At 41.4% G+C, this 20,017-nt stretch overlaps 4 protein-coding genes across 30 annotated transcripts in view; 3 read left to right on the plus strand and 1 right to left on the minus strand.

The window, feature by feature from the left end:
- Positions 1 to 60: 60 nt before the first annotated feature.
- On the plus strand, positions 61 to 649 carry LOC6738234 (kunitz-type serine protease inhibitor A). The gene is made up of 2 exons (XM_002085010.4): positions 61 to 345; positions 405 to 649. Exons 1-2 carry the CDS (start codon positions 201 to 203, stop codon positions 593 to 595), a joined length of 336 nt encoding a protein of 111 aa, XP_002085046.2. The 5' UTR covers positions 61 to 200; the 3' UTR covers positions 596 to 649.
- A 564-nt stretch (positions 650 to 1,213) lies between these two features.
- LOC6738235 lies at positions 1,214 to 3,310 on the plus strand. The gene is made up of 4 exons (XM_002085011.4): positions 1,214 to 1,374; positions 1,471 to 2,032; positions 2,099 to 2,448; positions 2,514 to 3,310. The coding sequence occupies exons 1-4, from the start codon at positions 1,308 to 1,310 to the stop codon at positions 2,897 to 2,899; spliced, it is 1,365 nt and encodes a 454-aa protein (XP_002085047.2). The 5' UTR covers positions 1,214 to 1,307; the 3' UTR covers positions 2,900 to 3,310.
- A 1,017-nt stretch (positions 3,311 to 4,327) lies between these two features.
- Positions 4,328 to 16,719, minus strand: LOC6738236 (death-associated inhibitor of apoptosis 1). Of its 3 annotated transcripts, none has more exons than XM_016169424.3 (2): positions 16,481 to 16,719; positions 4,328 to 5,960 (listed from the first exon to the last, which is right to left on the minus strand). In XM_016169424.3, exon 2 carries the CDS (start codon positions 5,881 to 5,883, stop codon positions 4,591 to 4,593), a length of 1,293 nt encoding a protein of 430 aa, XP_016032085.1. In that variant the 5' UTR covers positions 5,884 to 5,960; positions 16,481 to 16,719; the 3' UTR covers positions 4,328 to 4,590. The 3 variants fall into 3 exon arrangements, with proteins under 3 accessions (XP_016032085.1, XP_016032084.1, XP_039148943.1); XM_016169423.3 differs by lacking the exon at positions 16,481 to 16,719 and adding an exon at positions 12,212 to 12,613; XM_039293009.2 differs by lacking the exon at positions 16,481 to 16,719 and adding an exon at positions 8,221 to 8,394.
- Positions 16,720 to 17,764: 1,045 nt separating this feature from the next.
- The window catches only part of LOC6738237 (protein phosphatase 1 regulatory subunit 12C), a 29,687-nt gene continuing 27,434 nt past the window's right edge, over positions 17,765 to 20,017 (plus strand). For 23 of the 25 annotated variants that reach the window (XM_039293014.1, XM_016171567.2, XM_016171552.2 and 20 more), the window contains exons 1-2: positions 17,765 to 17,979; positions 18,836 to 19,387. In XM_039293014.1, the coding sequence (XP_039148948.1) occupies positions 19,133 to 19,387 (255 nt within the window). In that variant the 5' untranslated portion in view covers positions 17,765 to 17,979; positions 18,836 to 19,132. Of the gene's footprint in view, positions 18,004 to 18,835; positions 19,388 to 20,017 lie in introns of all 25 variants that reach the window. The other 2 variants (XM_039293011.2, XM_039293012.2) reach the window with 2 other exon arrangements.

The raw sequence follows: 20,017 nt of genomic DNA on the forward strand, positions 1-20,017 counted from the left end.
TTCAAACTGGAATGCAGAGTTTACTTTTATCACTCAATTGTTTTTAAAAGTAGCACACTTATGCGCTTTATAAATAGCTAACAAAAGAAGCAGCAAACTAATAAAATTGAGCACAGTTTTAAAAGTGCAAATCTAGGACAAGCTCCAATTAAGCCATTGTTTTTATAGAAATTGCAACCTTTTTGTACATTTTCCTATAAATGCCTAAGAACTCGAATGGCGGAACAGTTTTCATCGAACACCCAACCACAAGTGAGGTATTCAGAATGAAGTTCCTATTGATCATGGCCTGCCTAACTCTGTGTGTGGCCTCCATAAATGCACAGATTTGCCAAGGTCGTCCAGGTAAGTAAGAAGATATAGGGATTTCCTAGAGATCCTTTGAACCTCGGCCACGTATTAAGTCTTTCAGCTATGCACTGGCGGCAGGGATGAAGGCAATCGCAATGGAAGATTTTGCGGCTTGACTGCCCAGAGTGGCATGTGGTTCTATAATAGCCGGAGCAGAAGATGCGAAAAGATGAACTATCGCGGATGTGGCGGCAATGGCAATCGCTACTGCAAAGTGGAAGATTGCAATCGGTGCAGGCGATAAACTCATACATTTGGAATTTATTACACTAAATTTGAACATCAAATAATCGAATAAAAGCAGAAAATAAAAAGGTTAAAAACAAGCAGTTTCAAGACTAAATTTATAATAAAAGTGGAAGTCTTACAAGCAACTCAGGATTAAATCGAAGCAATTTTTAAGCTAAGATATTATCTATGGGTTAACACATTGTTTACGAATTTATGTATTTATTAATATCTATTTATTTAATACTCTTAATTAGTGGAAATAAAATACTAATGAAATTAAAAGGTCACCATAATAGTTTTAATTATTAAACAAATATTACAAGTCATTAGTAGTGCTCTATATTTACATCAAAGTTAGACTAAAGGTAAATAGAATTTGAAATATTTTTAAGTGGAAGTCTTAAAATGAATCTGTGAAAGTATCTACTAGTTTGTTTTATCATAATAAATGTTTTGTATAATGTTTCTTGTCTCAACTGTGTAATTTCCATTTGAAATACTCTCTCGGGTCAAACGATCTGAAAGCTCAGTATGCGATTAAAGGCGTTGCGGGGGCGAAAATGGTTGATTCAATTGTCGCCGGCTAACGAGATACATATGTGGAAATGCACGGATGAGAAATGTATCTCAATTCGCCTCAATTAGGCGCTGGATGCCGAGCAAACAACACGCCAAATCGATTATTCAAAGTGCACGTTATTTCTAATTGAGTGTCAAGTTTAGAGATGATAAAAGAGTATATATTTTTGGTGCCTTTGCTGCAGTCAATTCTTTTGATTGGCTCCCTTGAAGGTAAGTATTACTCACTAGTATCTTTGCCTTAATCTTTGTCTTAGTTTCACGTAAGCTTCGTCTTGTATGTATATCTCACTTTACCATTGATTTCAGCGGGCTGTCCTGTTTACCTCACCATTTCGCTGACGGGCAAAACCCTGCAGGACACCTTTCTCGAGATCAACTGGGGCCCGAACTGCTATGGACCACCCCAGTGGGTGGGTATCTACAGCCAGGATCCGGCCATCTCCAACTTTCAGCCCGATCTACGCATCAATGGAATTTTCAATACAACCGGCAAGATGCTGACGCCCATCAAGCTGGGCAAGCTTCGTTTTCCCGGTGGCTGGAATAAGAAAGATAGTAGCGATCAGCCGGCAACGCAATATCTCAAAGGCAAGTGCCTGCCACACTATGTGGCCAGCTACAATGGCACCGAGCTGCTCACGGTGGATTGCCTCAAGATACAGCCCAATTGGATGGGTCAGATCAAGGACATCAATCGCATGGCGCTGAAGGACATCTTCCTGCCCGGCACACATGCCTCGGCAGCCGTCTTGGGCTCCAGCTCCAGTAAGTCCAATTCGATACTGGTCAGGGATTACCTGGTGGCCCAGCAGCTCGATGTTTGGTCGCAGCTGGTCTTTGGCATTCGTTATCTCGATTTAAGCATAGGGTAAGTACTAACAGGAATTATTATTTCTATAATTAATTTTATTAATTATTAATTTCCATTTGCAAGATACAAGAACATGAACACCGAGAATGATGCCGATAATTTCTGGATAGCCAACGAGAACATGCTGATTACACCACTACTCACAGTTCTGCGTGATGTTCGTCAGTTTGTTAAAAGATCTGGCGAAGTGTTGGTTCTGGATTTTAGTAGTTTTCCCATTGGCTTTTACAAACACCCAGAGATCTACAGCTCGCTATTCCGGCTGATTCGCCAGGAGCTGGGCGATGAGGCCTATCGGCGTAATGTGGGCAAGGACGAAAACTGCGCCAATCGAAATTTCAGCGAAATTCTGCTGCAAAAGAGGCATCTGGTGATACTATTTCCCACGCAGGAGTTGCCCTATCCGGAGAAAGGTATGTCGTATGAAGTACTTAAAATGATCTTATAATTTAAAAATATTTTTCAAAAACCTTTCCAGAATCGAACATGCTCTGTCCGCCGTGGCAGCGCTTTAGCACCAGCTTTATGAATATTTCCCAAACTCTGGACTATATGCGTCTGTTGTTCAGCAGGAAGCCGGATTCTCCAGTTCGGAATGTTGGCTGGATATTCACGGCGGTGCGGAGCATGGAGCAGACACTGAACGCCCACCAATTGCAGACCGCCAAGGAGCGGGCGGCGGCGCTGAATCCCAAGATAAATAAGTGGCTAAAAGGACCTTGGGGCAATAATGCCAATGTGGTTGCCATGGACTACTTTAGCAATACGAATATCGTGGATCTGGCCATTCAAGTCAATGCGCACAAGGCCTTTATCATGGCTAACCGCGATTATGTCAATTTGGAAATATTTAACTTGTTCTGAAAGGTTTAAAACTATAGATAACTGTTTCAGTAATAGATATAGATATGTTAATGAACAAAACACACAACTAGGAGTAATTTTGCTCAGTGTTAACTGAGCGTACGTTTTAAAAAGGTTGGCAGCCCTTGTAGCTTACTCATCAACCAATTTGTCAATGTGCTATTACCCAGTACATGAACCGATTGAAAAACATTTAAGACACGAACCAAGCCAATAAAGTTGCGTAAAATAATCGATTAAAGTCGAAATTGGGATGACAGCTCGGAATGAACGTTATTTTCAAATTCTAACATATTTCTTTGTCTACATTCCTGTAACATGAAATACAATTGAATTGATTAATTTCTGAAACTAGTTCTCAAACATATTTTATAAAATACACATGGCAAGTAAACACAGTTAAATGTTATACACATTTTTGTTATTTCTAAAGCTCTTCAGTAGATTTCTTAGTTTAGATTAGATGTAGTGTAGTTCGTGCTTTCCCACATAAATTGAGGCAATTTTCGCCGGGACCTTCGTGTGTTAATTGAAAACCTCACGCAATCTAAGGTCACCGCCTGACTTTGCGATCGCCAGCAGTTGAATCTAGATCAGCAATTTGCATACTTGATCAGCAATAGTCAAATGCCAATCCAGTTATGATATCTCTCTGATATTTTAAGAGTACTAGCAAATGGTATGTACTTAGAACTGATGACTCAGGCAAATGTTTCATTCATATGGCATTTCGTAATTAAATTTATTTACCTGGAACGTGTGCAATACCATATGCACATTCATAAGGGTGTGATGCAACCGATAAGTCGCACCTACCCGTTCGCAGGGTATGCAGCACTTCTCACCTTGGCTAATCCGAAACCGGATCTGCATATATATCTATACTAATTGAAATGCACTGCGAGCTTATCTGATGAGGTGGAAAAAGCTTCAATCCAAATCTGAGCTCCAAAAACAAATACCGCAGTCAAAAACCTGACATTTCAGCATTCGTATGGCTTGACAAACGGAACAAAGAACGCACTGCGCTTGTAATTGCAGTGCAATACACTTTGTTTAGGCTGGGCGGTGTAGTGATAATGACAAAAGCTTATAAATCCAATGACTGATAAGAGCGTTTATTCAATTCCATACTAAAAGATCAGCTCGGCGCTCTGTGGACACTACTTGTTGACGTACTTGTTTTAAAACAAAGAGTATCTAGGCTTTATCTAATCAATTTTTAAAGAAAGAGTGGTTATCATTGTATAACCTTTTAATCTTTTATATATGACATTGTGTCAACATCACCAATATTTCAACATCATCATCCACCAGGGGGGAATGCATGATTATTAAGACCATAAAAATATTTTCTTTGATTCATAGTTCCAACGAATTCATGTTGGCTTGCCCACTCTAACAGCCACAAACCAAAAAGACAATGAGTTTTCGGTAATATATTAGTTTTATTATAAATAACGCATAGAAGTGCTGCACTAAACTAATATTACAATGTAGGCTTACGATAACTGGCAGGCTTTGTGATCTTCTAAAGTACAACGGCCAGCTGCCGGGCATCCCCACAGCTGGCCGTTGCGATCGCCTGTTGAACCAGGATTTTTTCCTACGCCTATATTTAACACATTCCGACATATATTTTTTAGTTATGTTTATTTTGAATTTGAGGACTTGGGTGCGCATTGGGGCTATTAAGAAAAATATACGCGCATCACATCGGTGAAGGGCTTCCGGCACAGCGGGCACTTTGTCACAGAGGAGGCGCACTTGGCGCAGGCCACCACATGACCGCATGGCAGGAATGCCGTATTGTACTCGGCGCCGTAGCAGATCTTGCACAGCTTCTCCTCGGGTATGGAGGTGGAGCCGCTGCTGTTTGTCGAGGGAGGAGCCACCGCTGTCGCCTCGACGATCTTGTTGAAGATGCGTGTGGCTGCCGTGGGAGCTACGGACGGAGCAACATCCCCCGAACCGGCCTCCCCCGATGTCTGCTGCTCTTCCTCTGAAGCCTGTGTGCTGGCCATCGAAGAGCTCTCCTCCTTCTCCTCGGCCAGCTCTGGTTTGGCGGCCACCGTATCGATATAGAGCTGACCCTTCATCAGCTTGACGAATCGGCACTGACTTAGCCAGAGGGCGTGCTGTTCCCAGGGCTCGTCGTTGTCGTTCCAATCCATGAGACCACCGCCGCAACTGAAGCAGCGGACGCGATCCCCAACGCCTGTGTAGAAGAATCCCGCCTCGGCCAGCTGGTGGGGCTTCTGTTTCAGATTCCTCGGCCAAGCCTCGAAGGTGCGCAGGCGTGCCGTCTCGATGGCGTATTCGGGATACTGGGGAAAATAATTGCCACTGGCGGCTGCTGGACGACACGTCTCCGGCTGGACATCGCCAGTGGCCTGCGTCGCCGTCGACGCATGGGTGGCGACCATTACCCTCGGTTGCGGGGATGCGGTTCCAGTTGCACTGGTTGCCGCATTTGCTGTATTCACGCCAATCGACTGAATTAGCTGCGACATGGGTATGGCGCCTTCTGAGTAGGCATGCTCCCTCATCTCCAGCGTCGAGTCGTTGGCGCCGCAGATATCGTAGCTGATTGGCGGCAGGATGCGATCTAATGCTTCGCCATTGATCGGTACATTGTTGGTAGTGCGCCGGCGCAACAGTGGGCAGTTGGGAGACCATCGCTGATGCTCCGGCACGGGCTGATCCTCCTGCTCCCAGCAACCGATTTCCACGCCGCAGAAATAGCATTTAACTTTGTCGCCGGTGTGTGTAAAGTACATGCCCGTTTGGGCCAATTGGCGTTTATCCAGCCAATCCAGCGGCCAGTCGGTGAAGGTCTTTAGGCGCGCCTCCTCGCTGTTTAAATCGTTCATTCTGGTTTTGTTTATATTGTTTTTGAATAGCTGCGTCGCGTTCGTGTTGTTATCCACCTGATCGAAAGCGATAGGTCCATAAGACAGAAGATCGGCTACCACAGATGCCATTTTGTGTTCCGGTTGTTAGCTCCTTTGTTGGTCTGATTCTTAATTTCTTCTCTGGCTCCTTTCCTCTGAAGTCGAAACTGAATAAAAAGAGAGAATCCAAACGTTAATATTTTTGTATACTGCTTTATACTGCTTATAATGGCCAACTGGCACGTACTAAAAGTTGCAAGCTTAATTTATAACACAGATAAGGTTCAGGTTATATTTTAGACGTCAATGGAGATAAAAATACATTCCTAAGTAACTTATACATTTGGATGTGAATAACATAATTTTCTAAAACAACTAAGCTTTTTTACGCCAATTTCCTTATCACAACAAGTCAATTAGGGCAGCACAATATCCTTATCTTTTTTTAATTAAAATTTCCATTGAAAATAATCCAACAAGTTTTCGTTATCGTTGATTTCATATTTAAATCGATCAATCACATTTTGGTATTATTTGTACCTTTTTTTCTGCAAAAAGGACAAAAATGTTCACGAACAAAACTTCCAGACACTTTGTAGCACGACTTCTACGTCTTTCAGAGTGTGTATGTACAATGCAGGGAAAAACTGAAACGCAGTTCAAGAAACTGGAGATGCAGCATCAACGAACTTTAAGAGCCCTTAGATGATGGAAAACATAGCGGTTGTCCCGCTCGCTCTCGAGCCAAGGGTGGTTTTTCCTTTCGGGAAAAACTCCCGAGTTGCGACTACAAAACAAAATATTCGTAGTGCCATCGAGTACGCAATGTTACAACCGCTCGTTTTCCCAGTGCGCCGAATCGCAGTGAGTATTAGTATCCTAATCGCAAAACAGCACCACCGGAAGGCAAAGCTAAGTGGGTGGTGCTGTTTTCTTTTTTTTTTCTATAGAAAAGTCGGTGGCGCCAGCCAGACGTGGCTCGATAACGATACTCGATCTGATTCACCTGGCAAATAATTTCAATAATAATAGCAAAAACTTGTAGTTTGTTGCTGTGTTGGCAATTATAGTATTGACAGGAAAATCATATGCACAATATATCGATTACTGTTCATTGAAATGATAATATGTATATTGCCAATCGATATATTTTTAATTAGCCTACAATTCGAACAACGATAATAGATAATTTTATAAGCAAATTATTAAGGTACATTTAAAGCTTCTAAAACCGTAAGTAACATGATATCATGACTATCGACTGCTGCCTGGGAACCTAAACTGTATCCGCGGTGGTCTCCTCAAAGGAGATTGTACAGCCGTTTATCGACATTTACTCGCCTGCCTAAGCCAAAAAAAAAAAAATTCTGCACGACCGCTGAGTTGGGCCCCGAGTGTTCAAAGTCCATTTCAACCACAAACCAGCCAAACTCGCCAAACAATTGCAACGGATCGGGCGGTGGAGGTACTGGGGGGCAGGAGGACATCGGTGGGTTGGCTGTCAGTGCCATGCACTGTGGAGCACACAGCGAGCTAGCCGACTGTGAGAAAGTTTTAATGGAATGCAGTCAAACTCTGGCGACGGCGCACTCGTCGACTTCGGCTGTAGCTCCACAGCTCCAGCTCCACCACCATGGAGAGCCCGACTTGCAGCATAAAGCGCAGCATATAATGCACATTGGTAGCCAGGCGGTGCAAGCGAGACGGCCATGTGGTGCAAAGACGAAACCATCAATGGGAAAAACAACTAACCACAGGGAAAACAGAGTGCAGCAAGCGCAGCACTAAAACAAGAAGATGGAAAAACAACAAAAGCAATTGTAATTTACAAATGCTGACCTCTGGACCTCTGTATGCACATACATACTTATTGAGGATGCTTCCAGATCGGGGGATGCTATATAAATGGGGTCTGTTTCTCTACAGAGATTGCGCTTTGTTTTGAAGTGGAGCAGTAAAAAAAACAAAACGCACACGAAGAGCTTGTGATGCTGTCTGCCATTGTAATTGCAATTTGTCGACATTGCAATACTGCAATACCTTCTAGCTTTAAAATCAAATATTTCGCACATTTGTACAGATAATTCCATAATACTTGAAAGATATTTTTATAATATTATAATTTATGCTTTTACAAAGTTTCATATCAAACCGAAGTGAAAATTTATTTGCGAGAGTATTCGAATTTCGGTCTTTAGTGCAGCTTATTATCATTATTGTTTGCTTCTTTAGCCATTACAAAGTGCAATTGCAGCTGCCTCTGCCTACGTCTGTTATTTGTTATTGTGGAATGCCAAGCCCATTAACAATTGTAATGCGAACCGACTATTGGAATTTCACCGGGGCTATCAGGAAATTCCGTAAAAAGTTCAAGAGCCAGACAATTGCATATACTCAATTATGCAGGGTACTACTTCATACACTTACCAGTGTCGTTCAAAATACAAAAAACTCGCTGAACTTTAAAATTGATTTATTCCACACAATTATTGTACGGCAGACAAGGAACTACACTATTTATATTTATATCGAGCAATGGATAAACCGTGAGCAGCGCCTTCACCCAACACCAACCGAAGACCGACTGAAGAGAAAAGGCCTCCTGGGCGGCGCATGAATGGCATGGGAGCTCGATCCCAGAGACCAGAAGAAAATACCACTCCGCAGCAAAGAAAATCATAATCAAAGGCCAAAGCAAAAGGCTAGGCCTAGGAGGCATGGCAAGGCAAGGCAACAAACAGAAAACTCAAAAAAAAATGTAAAAAAAAAGAGAAGAACAAACGAACACGAAAGACAAGACCAAACCAAAACCAAAACCAAACCAACGAACCTCCAATGGAATGCAGTCGGGCCACTTTTATACAAAACTGGCTTGGAGTGCCACCATTGGAGTGGTTGGAGCTGCCTTTCGAGTTTTCTGATTGGAATAAGCCCAGCCAAACCAACCCAAGCCAAGCCAGCCAGCCCAGGCCAGTTCATACCATTCCCAGTTGGTAAGTAAAGCTGGGGCCCAAGTGATTGGAGTTCTGCTGCTGCTATCATTGTAGTAAGTGAAGGTAACCGCAGAGGTCCAAAGCCGTGGAGAAGGTCTGCGTTCTGTAACTACAGACGCGGGCAAATAAATGGGGTTGCACGTAGTGCATTCTTCTTAACATGTTAGGCTTATAAATAAAGATTGCGGAACATTCATATCAGAAAGAATTATTTATAAATAACTATTGTAGTACATATATTTCGTTATAATTTCTAAAATAAAGTACTTAACATCAGAGTAAGCGAAGTAAAGATTTGTTTCCTGCATAATTGAAAAATACCTTTCCAACTGAAAATTGATTGGTTCTAAACTTTTTACCCCAGCTGTTTGAGCTCGACTGTGGGAAACTATTATAAACACTTTACCATTCTTTTAGTTCTTGCTGTTGTTGTTGTTTTCCACAAAAAAAAAAAAAACGAGATTGGAATGCGGTGATACCAGATACTGCAGGGGCAACAACAACAACAGCAAGCTAGGGTTAAAAGGGGAGAAGCGGAGGGCATCGTGCTCACAACTGAAGAAGAGGAAGATGATGATGCTAAAGAATCCGAAGTGGAAGAATCCGACGATGAAGAGGAAAGAGGGGAGCACACAGAAGGAGGATGCAGAAAAATAAATAAATGCAGCACAGACAAGGAACATTCTTGCATGATCTCCAGCAAACTGTGTGTGTGTGTGTGTCTGTGAGTGCGTGTGTGCGTGAGTGCTGTGGCCTTCCAAGAAATGCAGCACCAACAAAGCGACCACGACCGCCGACGTCGATAATACGAGAAGAAAACAGAGATGGGATGCTGGCCAACAAAGGGCAATATTGTAATCATAATAAATGCGCCCCGATCCGAGCTGCTAAAGAATGCATTAAGATCGTCTCGTAGCCATGTAGCCCTCTCTCTCTCTCATTCCCATTGAACATTGATCGATTGTCGAAATAACTAACGGCGGCTTGGTTCAAAGTAACAGAACCGCCGACGCCGCCAGCGTTTTTCCTCGGAAAACCAAGGGAAAATTGTTCTCAAACCCAAAGAGTCAAGTCGTGTGCGAATGAGATGGCGAAGCATTTATTATCACAGCAGCATCATCTCCATGGGACTTGGAATGTGGGTACGATCTCATGGAAAAGAAGTGAGATGAAGATCAGGCGTGGTGCGGGGAGTGTGGAGGGAGGGGTGGGGGATGTCCCCTCGTTAGTGGAAATAATGGTTGAAAGGTCGTTTTTCACGCGGTCCACGCTCAAAAGGTCGTGTAGGCGACGCGATGATTCAGCTGGGCGAGCATCGAGAATTCCGGGAATTCCGAATTGTAATTATCCTCATCTTATGCCTGGTCTTTTCCGGGATTCTCTTTCAAGGGCCGCTGTGGACTGGTCCATTTCCATTCATGTGCTGATTGCCGTCGCGTCTGCTGGCGATAACAAATGGAACCCAGACGAACAAACAATAGATCCTATTTTGCTTTTCGGAAAAAATACTACTCCCAGCATTTGTGTACGTGAGAACTGTTTGTTGTGTCTTAAGCACCTTATCTATCGTTTTATTAACGAATGGTCTCGACTCCTCTCGAAATCCGATTCGTGGGAGTGGGAAAAGGTGGGCGCAGGGACCACCATCGATGCTGTGTGGGTGCGGCGATAATGGAAGTGGAAGGAGTCGCCATCGAAAAAACAGGCCAAAACTTGAAATCCCTACAAGGAAGAAACAGCGAGCTTCGGCGTTTTTTAAAGTTTATTCGTTCGGTTAAAATAACTTTATGCCTTAAAGTATTAATAAATTTTCTTAACATCAAAATGGAATAATAATAATAAAATCCTATCAGCTGTATTAACAACTACGAGCATATAACACCACTTTAGTACTGATACAACGGTTTCCATAACATGATATTGCGATTGCTATGGTGAGCTATTTACAAAAGTCGGACCGTATTGAGCTGTAAGCCGAAGCCCAGACTCACTTCGAGAGAGAGAGAGAGCAACTGGCGAGACTTTCTCTTTGTTCGGCGAAACGAACGAATAAAAAGCAGCGCAAGTGCGCAAAAAATAAAAAATTGTATATTATAGTTGCTCAAAACGCATTTCAGAGTCCTCTTCTGCGGCAATGGTAAAAAACACGCATGAGTGCACCACTTCCGTTGGCAGCGGATGTGCCACAAAGAAGCTAATGCTCCATAGTCCGGAATTGGTGGTGCTGACGATGACGATGGTGGTGGGTTGGGCCGGATTATGCCACTGAGTGTGTGCGTAAAAGAGGAAATGCCTTACACACATTGTAATCGTATATAGCGTATGGAGTACTGTATATGTATGTATGTACATATATACCCAGAAAACTGACGCGTCATATGTTTATGCGGATGCACCGTAAAAAATACTTTTAAGAAAGTATATTTTAAACTGTTGTTTTACTTGTTTAAGCAAAACTACTCGTTCATAGGTTTTACAATAATATAATAGCCTTTTTTCGTGTCGAAAACAATTAAATTTATCTAGAATATTATGAAGTTCTCTACTGATGGAAGGATGACACATAAAATGACCTTCGAATCTGCTAAACTGGTATATTTTGGATGCTTTATGTAGTCATCGCTTAATTTAAGCGTAGACGAATACTGTGAATTGCGTAGTCCCAACTTTGGGTGAATATATAAAATGAATGGCATTTCATGGTACAATAACCGCCCCTTATTCTTCTCCAGCCAATCATTTCCAATTGAGTATGTTGTTTTTAAAACAGCATTGTTGATCAAGGGGCAAGTGCGGGGTGTGGAATTTTGGATGAAATCACTCGATGTGAAAACAGGGTTACCATATGGCCAGAAAAGCCGTGCAAACAAACGTGTGTCATTTTGAATTGTTGTTTACCATTAACGAAAAATTCGCCGAATTTACTGGATAAACAAAAGTTTGTAATTTTGTAAATAATTTAAAATGAAATAAGAGAGCGAGTATTCAGCAACTCTACGGTCGCCATCTTTCAAGCAAGCGAAACGTGAACACATAACAAACGACGCACACCCGACCAAAAATAATAAAACGTTTTCGATTTAAAATGAATTTAAATTTAAAACCATTACAGTTAATTTACATTTATGTACTGCTGCAACTGTATGTATACTCGATTTATTTATAACAAATGGAAACGTAAATAACTTATGCAGTTAAACCACATGTGACAACTTTGTCTTGTGTGCACTCGTATTCTCGTTTGCGCCTGTGTGGTTTTTTTTACTGATATAGTGTGTGTGTGTGCGCGAGTGAAGATACAGGCAAAGCAAACAAAATATATTTCAGCTTTTGCCTCTGCCTTCTGACGACACGTTTTCGTTAATTTGGGGTTATTTTTCGGTTGGGGTACACAAAATACTATACACTATGAAACTGGGGCTCACCTTGACGGCTTTTCTCTTTTTCTTGAAAAACTCAAGTTTGCACTGGAAAATTTCCTTTGCGTTGAGATTCGACGATATGTTAATCGTGTAAATAATGCGCTTTCACAATCACTATTGATTTTCCGTGAACACGAACGGAAAAACACAATAATGTTACACTTAGACAAGCACACGTTTTCTGTTATCTTCTACGCTCTGTATTTGCTTTTGTTGTTGCTGCTGCTATATCGCCAACAATTACAAAGCCAACTATCACATTCAGTCCCGTGGAATACTTTTTTTTTTGTACTAAATTTAAATCGAGACAGCGCTCAAAGCGAGTGGGCCATTGTGTCTATACGAACTGAGTTTCGATTTCCAACTGAAACGAACCAACGAGACGAGCGCTGCCGAAGTCGACTTCGGAATCGGTTTCACGCTGTACACACACACTTAAGGTTATTTTTGTCAGAAAGAGAGCGGGAGACACCCAACGTTGCAGCTGCCTAGCTTTGGAGAGTGAGCGAAAGGTACTATATTGAATGCAGTTGTTCATTCGGCCTTCCGCACCTTCAATATTCTTGCTATTACTGAAACTTTATTTAGCCACTTTTAGTGAAGGCCCATAAACGTTGTTTAAAATCAAACAGTTTGGCTTTTATTGTGGGCAAGTTGAACAATTAATTAAATTTGACAAATGCAAGTGCATGATGTTGTTGTACTACGACTAGTATTAATACGTAAATCGTAATAGACGTACTACTGTTGCCTGTATGGCTATCCCTTTCGCACTCGCAGACGCCGCAGCCAGGATCATTGATTTTTATGCTCCTGCAAGAGAGCGAAGAGCATGCGCCGCGCGCGTGTCAATGCACCGCATTTCCACCTCTCTCTCTCTCTGTCTGTCTGTCTCTCCTTCATCGTCGCCAGAATTTTCGCTGCAAGCAAAGGAGGAGGGAGGAGCAGCTTGAACTTTTCTGACCGTGCCGAAACCGAAGGCAGTAATGCAGAAATTTTTGCAAAAAAGGACCCATTTATAAACAGAAACTGCAGATTTAACATTGAAAACAAAATGTTTCTGTTCAGGCCAATGATCTTGCCTAGCCACCTTAACTGTAATTTTTAGATGGTAGTATAGTATAGTAGTATTTATAGTATTATTTTATATATAGTAGTATATATAGTATTTTTAAGTGCTCGCGGTGTCTTTTTCATTTACTTATAATTTTTCCCCAATCAGTATAGATATTTTCATTATCATGTTATCCATATTAATATTAATATTTAAGTAGATAAGGTTTTATTTCTTATTATTGTTAATGTAGAAATCACAAAAAATGTTATGTCATTAAGCGTGAAATTAATAAATTGAATTGATTGTAATAAGGATTAATTTCTTATTATTGTTAATGCTGAAACTAAAAAAATTTGTATGTCGTTAAAACTGAAATAAATGAATTGAATGTATCAAAACTAAAGAAAAAAAAACTAAAGAACAAGATTTAAAACTCTTATCATTTTAATGTTGAATCAATTTCTTCTGAGTAATTGCTACAGTAAATATTACATAATTTTATGACTAGAATATTCAAGGCACTCGTAAAAAAATTGCTCATAAAGACTAATAAATGCAAAGAAACCACTGATTGTTGAAATATTTGTTGAATATATTTATATTATGAAATTTACAAATATATGTCTGAATTGACGTTTTTGTCTAAAAATTGATTTCGCTCCATTCGAGACAGCCTCGGTCAAAGTATTTGCAATAAACTGTCGATAAGTAAAATATTTTTAAACAAACACGAGCTTTTCTGATTAAGCCCCTTTCAGTTATATATAATTGCTTTATAGTGGCAAGGGAAATGCCAACACGTTCTGGTACTGTAGAAACAAAGATTGCGCCAAGTTTGAATCATTTATGGAAAGCAGCCCGGCTACAGTGCGCGACATGTGCATATGGCGTCCGCCAGCAAACGGGTTGAACTTTTCAAATTTTATAAATACACGCTGCTAAATTTACCACGAAAATGTCGCGACACATTTGAGAAATTTGCCTATAAATGCGAAGTCTAGACGACTTTGACATGTTGCAAGGCGACACTGTTTGCAGGCGGTCTTCTGCTGTAAATTAAGCGAAAATGTGGCGGCTATACAAGCATTCTATTTGCGGATGCTGCCGGAGGCACTTCGCTTCTATTTCATATTCAGCTTGAAAAGATCACTCCGCTGACCACACAGAGTTTGGGTCTCGAGTCGCCGGACAAGTTTCAGTTGAAAAATACGCGGGCTCAGAGCTAAACGGCCTTGCAAGGCCTTTTAGAGTTGTTGCAATCGCCCTGTTCTTGTTGGTGCTGCCGATAATTGCGAATTCACCCATACACTTTATTTGATGCACAGTTAAAATAGGCTACAGCGACTTAACTTAATGTGTTGACAGCTGTTTAAGCTAGTTCAAACAACTTGAGTCACTTTGTTGCTTTAATAATGAAACCATGCCAGCACTAACAACTATGACTCAATAGGAATATACCTTAATTTTATCTATATATGCATGTTTAATATTCATTTAAGATAAATATTAAGAAGGTCTCCAAAAGATTGCTGCTACTTTGTAATTCCTAGGTTCCTCATATTACATTTCAAAAGCTATACTCTAAAGTTGATTTTGTTTATGTTACATTTTATTACTTTTATCGAAACCCAGTTGTTGTTACTGACGTTCCACTGTAATGTGGCTTTTGCTAGCTATGCAACTGCATCGGTGCTGAAAACCTGTTTGCCATTTTTGCATTCTCTTCATTAATTTGTGCAAAAGGTGGCATAACAACGCGTTGTGCACGATTCAATTAGATTGCCCCCTACCCATTGCTTATAACATGTGCTGCCTGTAGGTCCTTTTTCTAGCCAGGTATTTACCTGCTCCAATCAAAAAAAGGAAAAGAAAGCACCTGGATCGACAATTGTGGACGTGTGCCGGCAGCTGCAGCAACTAGGTATTAACCAGAGGATCAGAGGATCGCCGAAAACGGAGCCAGCAACATCTGCTCCTGGGGCAAGGGTCCTCATTCTTATTGTGCCCGCTTCCAGTGAAAGGATCGCGCGGCACATGACGTCGCCAGCTGCCGTCGATCCTTTGTCAGGATCTTTTCGATGTGTGGATGTGTGGAACAATCCAATAATGAGCCTACCAAGCTAAGGTGTCCTGCGGATCTTTTGCTGTCAAATGATGGAGCCTCAAAGCAAATATACTATATCGTTAAATGTATATTGTATATTTAAGTTTATAGTTAGTGTATAATGACCTTAAAATAATTTTATTGATTATTCCTTGGGGAATGCCAAGTGAACTTATCAGTAAATACCATATGTACATATGTTTATAGATAAAATTTGAAATAAGAAGTGACTTAATTTCCTGTGAACCCATCTAGTCACCGTTACTAGGTATAGATTAGGCACTTATGACAGTTGTTTTAAACAAAAATCTGACAAAACAAAAAATGACGCAAAGCAGAATGCAACGAGGATAGATGCATTTCGTTCTAGTAAAATAAGTGAGGTAAGCAGCTGATGCTATAGGCGAAACCCCATCAATCATAGGAACCTACGCAGCGCTGTAAATGGAAATGACATTGAGCGGTAATTAGAAATTGGAAAATTCTAGCTAGTAGTCGCGTTCCACGAGTGGGTGGGTTTTGCACCATGGGGGTGGGGTTGATTTCATCATGAATGAAATGCGATGCGAATGAGCTCAGCATCGGCGGAGATAAAAGGTATATTCTTAGTTAATATCCAGGCACAAACATGTGCGACAGATAGATTTCAGGTTGGGTGTGCAACCACCCCATCCAGATTGCACACAAAATGCGAGGAAAATCTCCATCAAAGAGCGAATAAGATAAGACGGGATCCTGACATATGTATCTCGGCCTCCAGATTGTTTTCGAAATCACTAGCGGAGAGCGAGAGATGGAGAAAGAGAGAGAGGGAGGGATATTGGTGGTGTCCGTGTGGTGGTGTTATGTGGGTAAGGACATGAATGAAAAAAGGCGTGTTGGAAAGAGATGGGTAGTCAGGCGGCGCCTATTTGTATGCAGCATAATTCAAGTATAGTAAAGTAAATCCATTCTGTTTTTATGTTTCTGTTTTTTAAAACGCGGGAAGATTGAGCAAAAGTTAATTATTTAACTGAAACAAATAAAATAATGACTGCCTACTTTCTAATCTATAAAAACAGTAAATCTTTACAAGCCTTGCAAGCAAAAAAAAAAACAAATATTTACTTACCATAGACATATTAAGCAGTGATAACGTTCCAGTTTAACATTGGTTTTTTTCCCCCTTTTTTCGGGGTTAATTGCTTTCGTTCACTTATAGCACCGCGATAAGATTATAAAATCACTTTGAAGTTAATTAACTTTTCTATACAAAATGTTTATAGAACTGTGCTCACGTCGACTGGTGAGTTTGAATGCCGTGCAGCGACTACGCCAAAGCTATGCGCCTATATAGCCCACTTTCCTATAGGTATTTGTTTTGTCGGTTCTGCGTTCTCGTTTAGTTTTGTTTTGCTTGGTTTTCTATAGAGCGAGAGGGTGCTGGCGGGGGAAAGAGAGAGAACTAGCGGGGCGGAACGGTCGAAATAGTTTTTTGCCGCCCAAGCGATGCGCAATTATTTTGGGGGTGGGATGTCCGCTCTCTCGTTTGCTATTTCCAGCTGTCCGTCACTAAAGCTGGGATGTTTTCTTTTAACTTTCTTAAGTTTAATAAAGAACTGTATTGTGAGCTATGTATATTTCTAAATATAATAAAATTTCAAAACAACAACCGTAAGCACACGAAGTCGTGTTTAAAATAAATGCTAGATGGGGTCACACTGTTTAAGATTCTTGGCTCGCTGGTGTATCGATACGTGCCAAAGAGATATCGATAAGATGTCTCAGTTGGATGAAGTCTTCGCTAGGCCGTCAGCAGAGTTTTCAACCAACATTTATCGAATAAAACGGTTTGGAAATCGAAACGGTAGTTCAGGTATAACACATGTACAAAATTGAGCCGCTTATAGAACAGTGGTCTGTTAACCGGTCCAGTAACATCGCGAAAACAGAGTTCATTTCGATTCATTAGAATTAGAGTTAGCGGTTAACTAATACTTTCTCTTGATTTGACTAGAAAATTAACGGCACAAATAGAAGAAGCACAACCTTCGGCATTCCGATAACTCGCAGTAAAAACAAAATACTTGGCTCAGTTTGGAAATTTTTTTATCATCAATTGTTTCTGTTATCGGCTTTAAAATATCATTTTTCTGAACAACAGGCTTAAGCGATTTTTTAGTTCTATTCAGTAAAAAAAGAGATATTGTAATCTTCTTTAATAAACGATCCGCTTTCGGGAATTCTTAGTATCAAACCAGGAATAAATCCAAACAAAATAACAAACAAAAATAATGATGATAGTTGAATTAACATCGTTAAATATATCGGTCCATAACAGCACTGCTAAGTGTTAACATAACTAAAGCGCCATCTACAATTTTGTGAGCGGCGTTAGTGTGACCAGGCGAGAAAATGGCTAAATATACCGCGCATTGCCCTCCGATTCACATCGTCAAAAAATTTTGGTCTGTGAACTTCGTGCGGATGAAATTCCATTTGAACGCCAGCGAAAATATGCAAAATAAAGTGAAATACCAGTGCCTCGCGGACGAGGAGCGCTTCAGCGGAGAGTCCTGCAGCCATTAAAGCCCAGAGAGCACTGAAAGTTCTGGGAATTTCGCGGGAAAGGTGCGTTTTTCGCTTGGCCTTTCGGTGTGTGTGAAAAGTTTCTACTGCAATCCATTTTTCTCTACGTGCGTGTGCGGCATACGTGTGTATGTGTTGCGTCTGTGTGCGAGGCGAGTGAATGTGTGTGTGAGTGTGGAGTGGAATGTAAAATGTGGGGCGATGTAAAAATGCCTTTACATAATTGCACTCGCATTTGCAAGAACTTTTGTGCAATACCGCCAGCCTGCCCAATTACATAAAATCATCGCAATTTAGTGCGTGAAAAAATACGCGGCTTCCATTTTCGTTCTATTTACTCGCGACGTCAGCGTCGCGGCTGTTGAATTTATGTCAAATTGGTAACACACACACATGCAGGCTCAACCATTCGCGCTCTCCGTATGCAAGCCCTAACTGCATGGGTGTGTGTGAGAGGCAGAGAGAGAGAGAGCGCGAAAGGGAGAATGATAAACAAAGTGTAAAAAAAACAAGCGGCTGCTAAAATGCCCGCAAGTGTTTTTAATTGATATGAAAATGTGTTTGCTTAACACTATGTAGCCCAGCAGATGGTAGCTCAAAATAAAGCAGTTGCAAAATATTAATTTCCCCTATCGTATTTCCTATTTTCTTGCCCTATCCTCTTGTGTAATTTCCATTAAATGCAACAACAAAGGTGCGCGTTAAACAACAACAAATAGCATTGTTTTGCGAGAGAGCGAGTGAGAGAGAGGGAGCGTTCCCGATTGCGACATTGTGTGAGTGAGCGGAGAAGAAAACGCCAAGAAGTTGGCTGATAAAGCAAACGCACACGCACGCACGCACGCACGCGCACACACACGCAAAGAAAATAGAAAAATCGTAAAATAATAATAATCAGCAAGCAGGAGAAGAAGAAGCAGGAGCAGCAGAAGCAGCAGTACAAACAACAAAAGTGTAGTTGTGATCGAAAATCGAAAGTGTGAAGCATTTTCTATAAATAGTGCAAAATCAAAACCCAATTCCCACTGCAAACAAAAGAGCAATAAAGCAATAACGATAGAGCAATTGCTACATACAAAGGCTACTACACACATCTGGAGCAGTCGAGCGATCTCACAGAGCGCGTGCTCTGCAGCAAGTAGCAGGATTATCTGAAGGAGCAGATCGTTCGTTTGGCCAAGAAGGATCTGCCAAGATGTCCTCGCTGGACGCGCGCAACAACTCGGCGATGATGAAGCGCGCCGAGCAGCTGAAGCGCTGGGAGGAGTCGGACACCAACCGCGCCGCCCCCACCCCCCGGCACGAGCACGGGCGCAGGATTAAGTTCAGCTCCGGCTGTGTCTTCCTCGCCGCCTGCCTCTCCGGCGACAAGGACGAGGTCGTCCAGCTGCTCGACCAGGGCGCCGACATCAACACCGCCAACGTCGATGGACTCACCGCCCTGCACCAGGTGAGTCTTCCAGTATACAACATTCTTTCACACTTTGGAATAGTTCTTATAGGGTTGTATCTTAACTACTGTATATTTATAACTAAAAAAAAGGAAAATATAAAGTTTGAATGGTTCTACTTTGAGGAAATACTTCTAATTATCCAACAATGTTATTATTGCTCAACTAGTCAATTTGTAAATAAATAAAACATAAAGGCATAAGCAATTTAAAAAAAAAACAGTCGCTGGAAAAAAGAAAAAGATAATAGTCATAGGGTTATGGATAATTCTCGCTTAAGTAATCGTTTGCAAACATACAAATTACAAAATGAAAAATATAAACTTTGCTATATAATCAAATTATTTGCTTGTTGTTTGGGTGGAAGTGGCGAATATTGGAAATTCTATTAAGGGTTGCATTTTTAGCAGGTGCAATATTCAGTTAATTAAATGTGAATATTCACACTGCATCCCCTGGCACCAGGGATTGATTTCCCCACTTTAGAAGGCGGCTAGGCGTTGCGTCAGTCTGCTGCAACTGCGATCACGCGACTGGGCGAGGGGGTGGTGGGTGGATTGGGGGCGGGGACGGGGTGGAACGGGCGCAGGGAGCTGCAGTTTCGACACTGTTGCGTTGCGTCCAACTGT

Source organism: Drosophila simulans, chromosome 3L, assembly GCF_016746395.2.
Source record: "Drosophila simulans strain w501 chromosome 3L, Prin_Dsim_3.1, whole genome shotgun sequence".
NCBI classification, from domain to species: Eukaryota; Metazoa; Arthropoda; class Insecta; order Diptera; family Drosophilidae; genus Drosophila; species Drosophila simulans.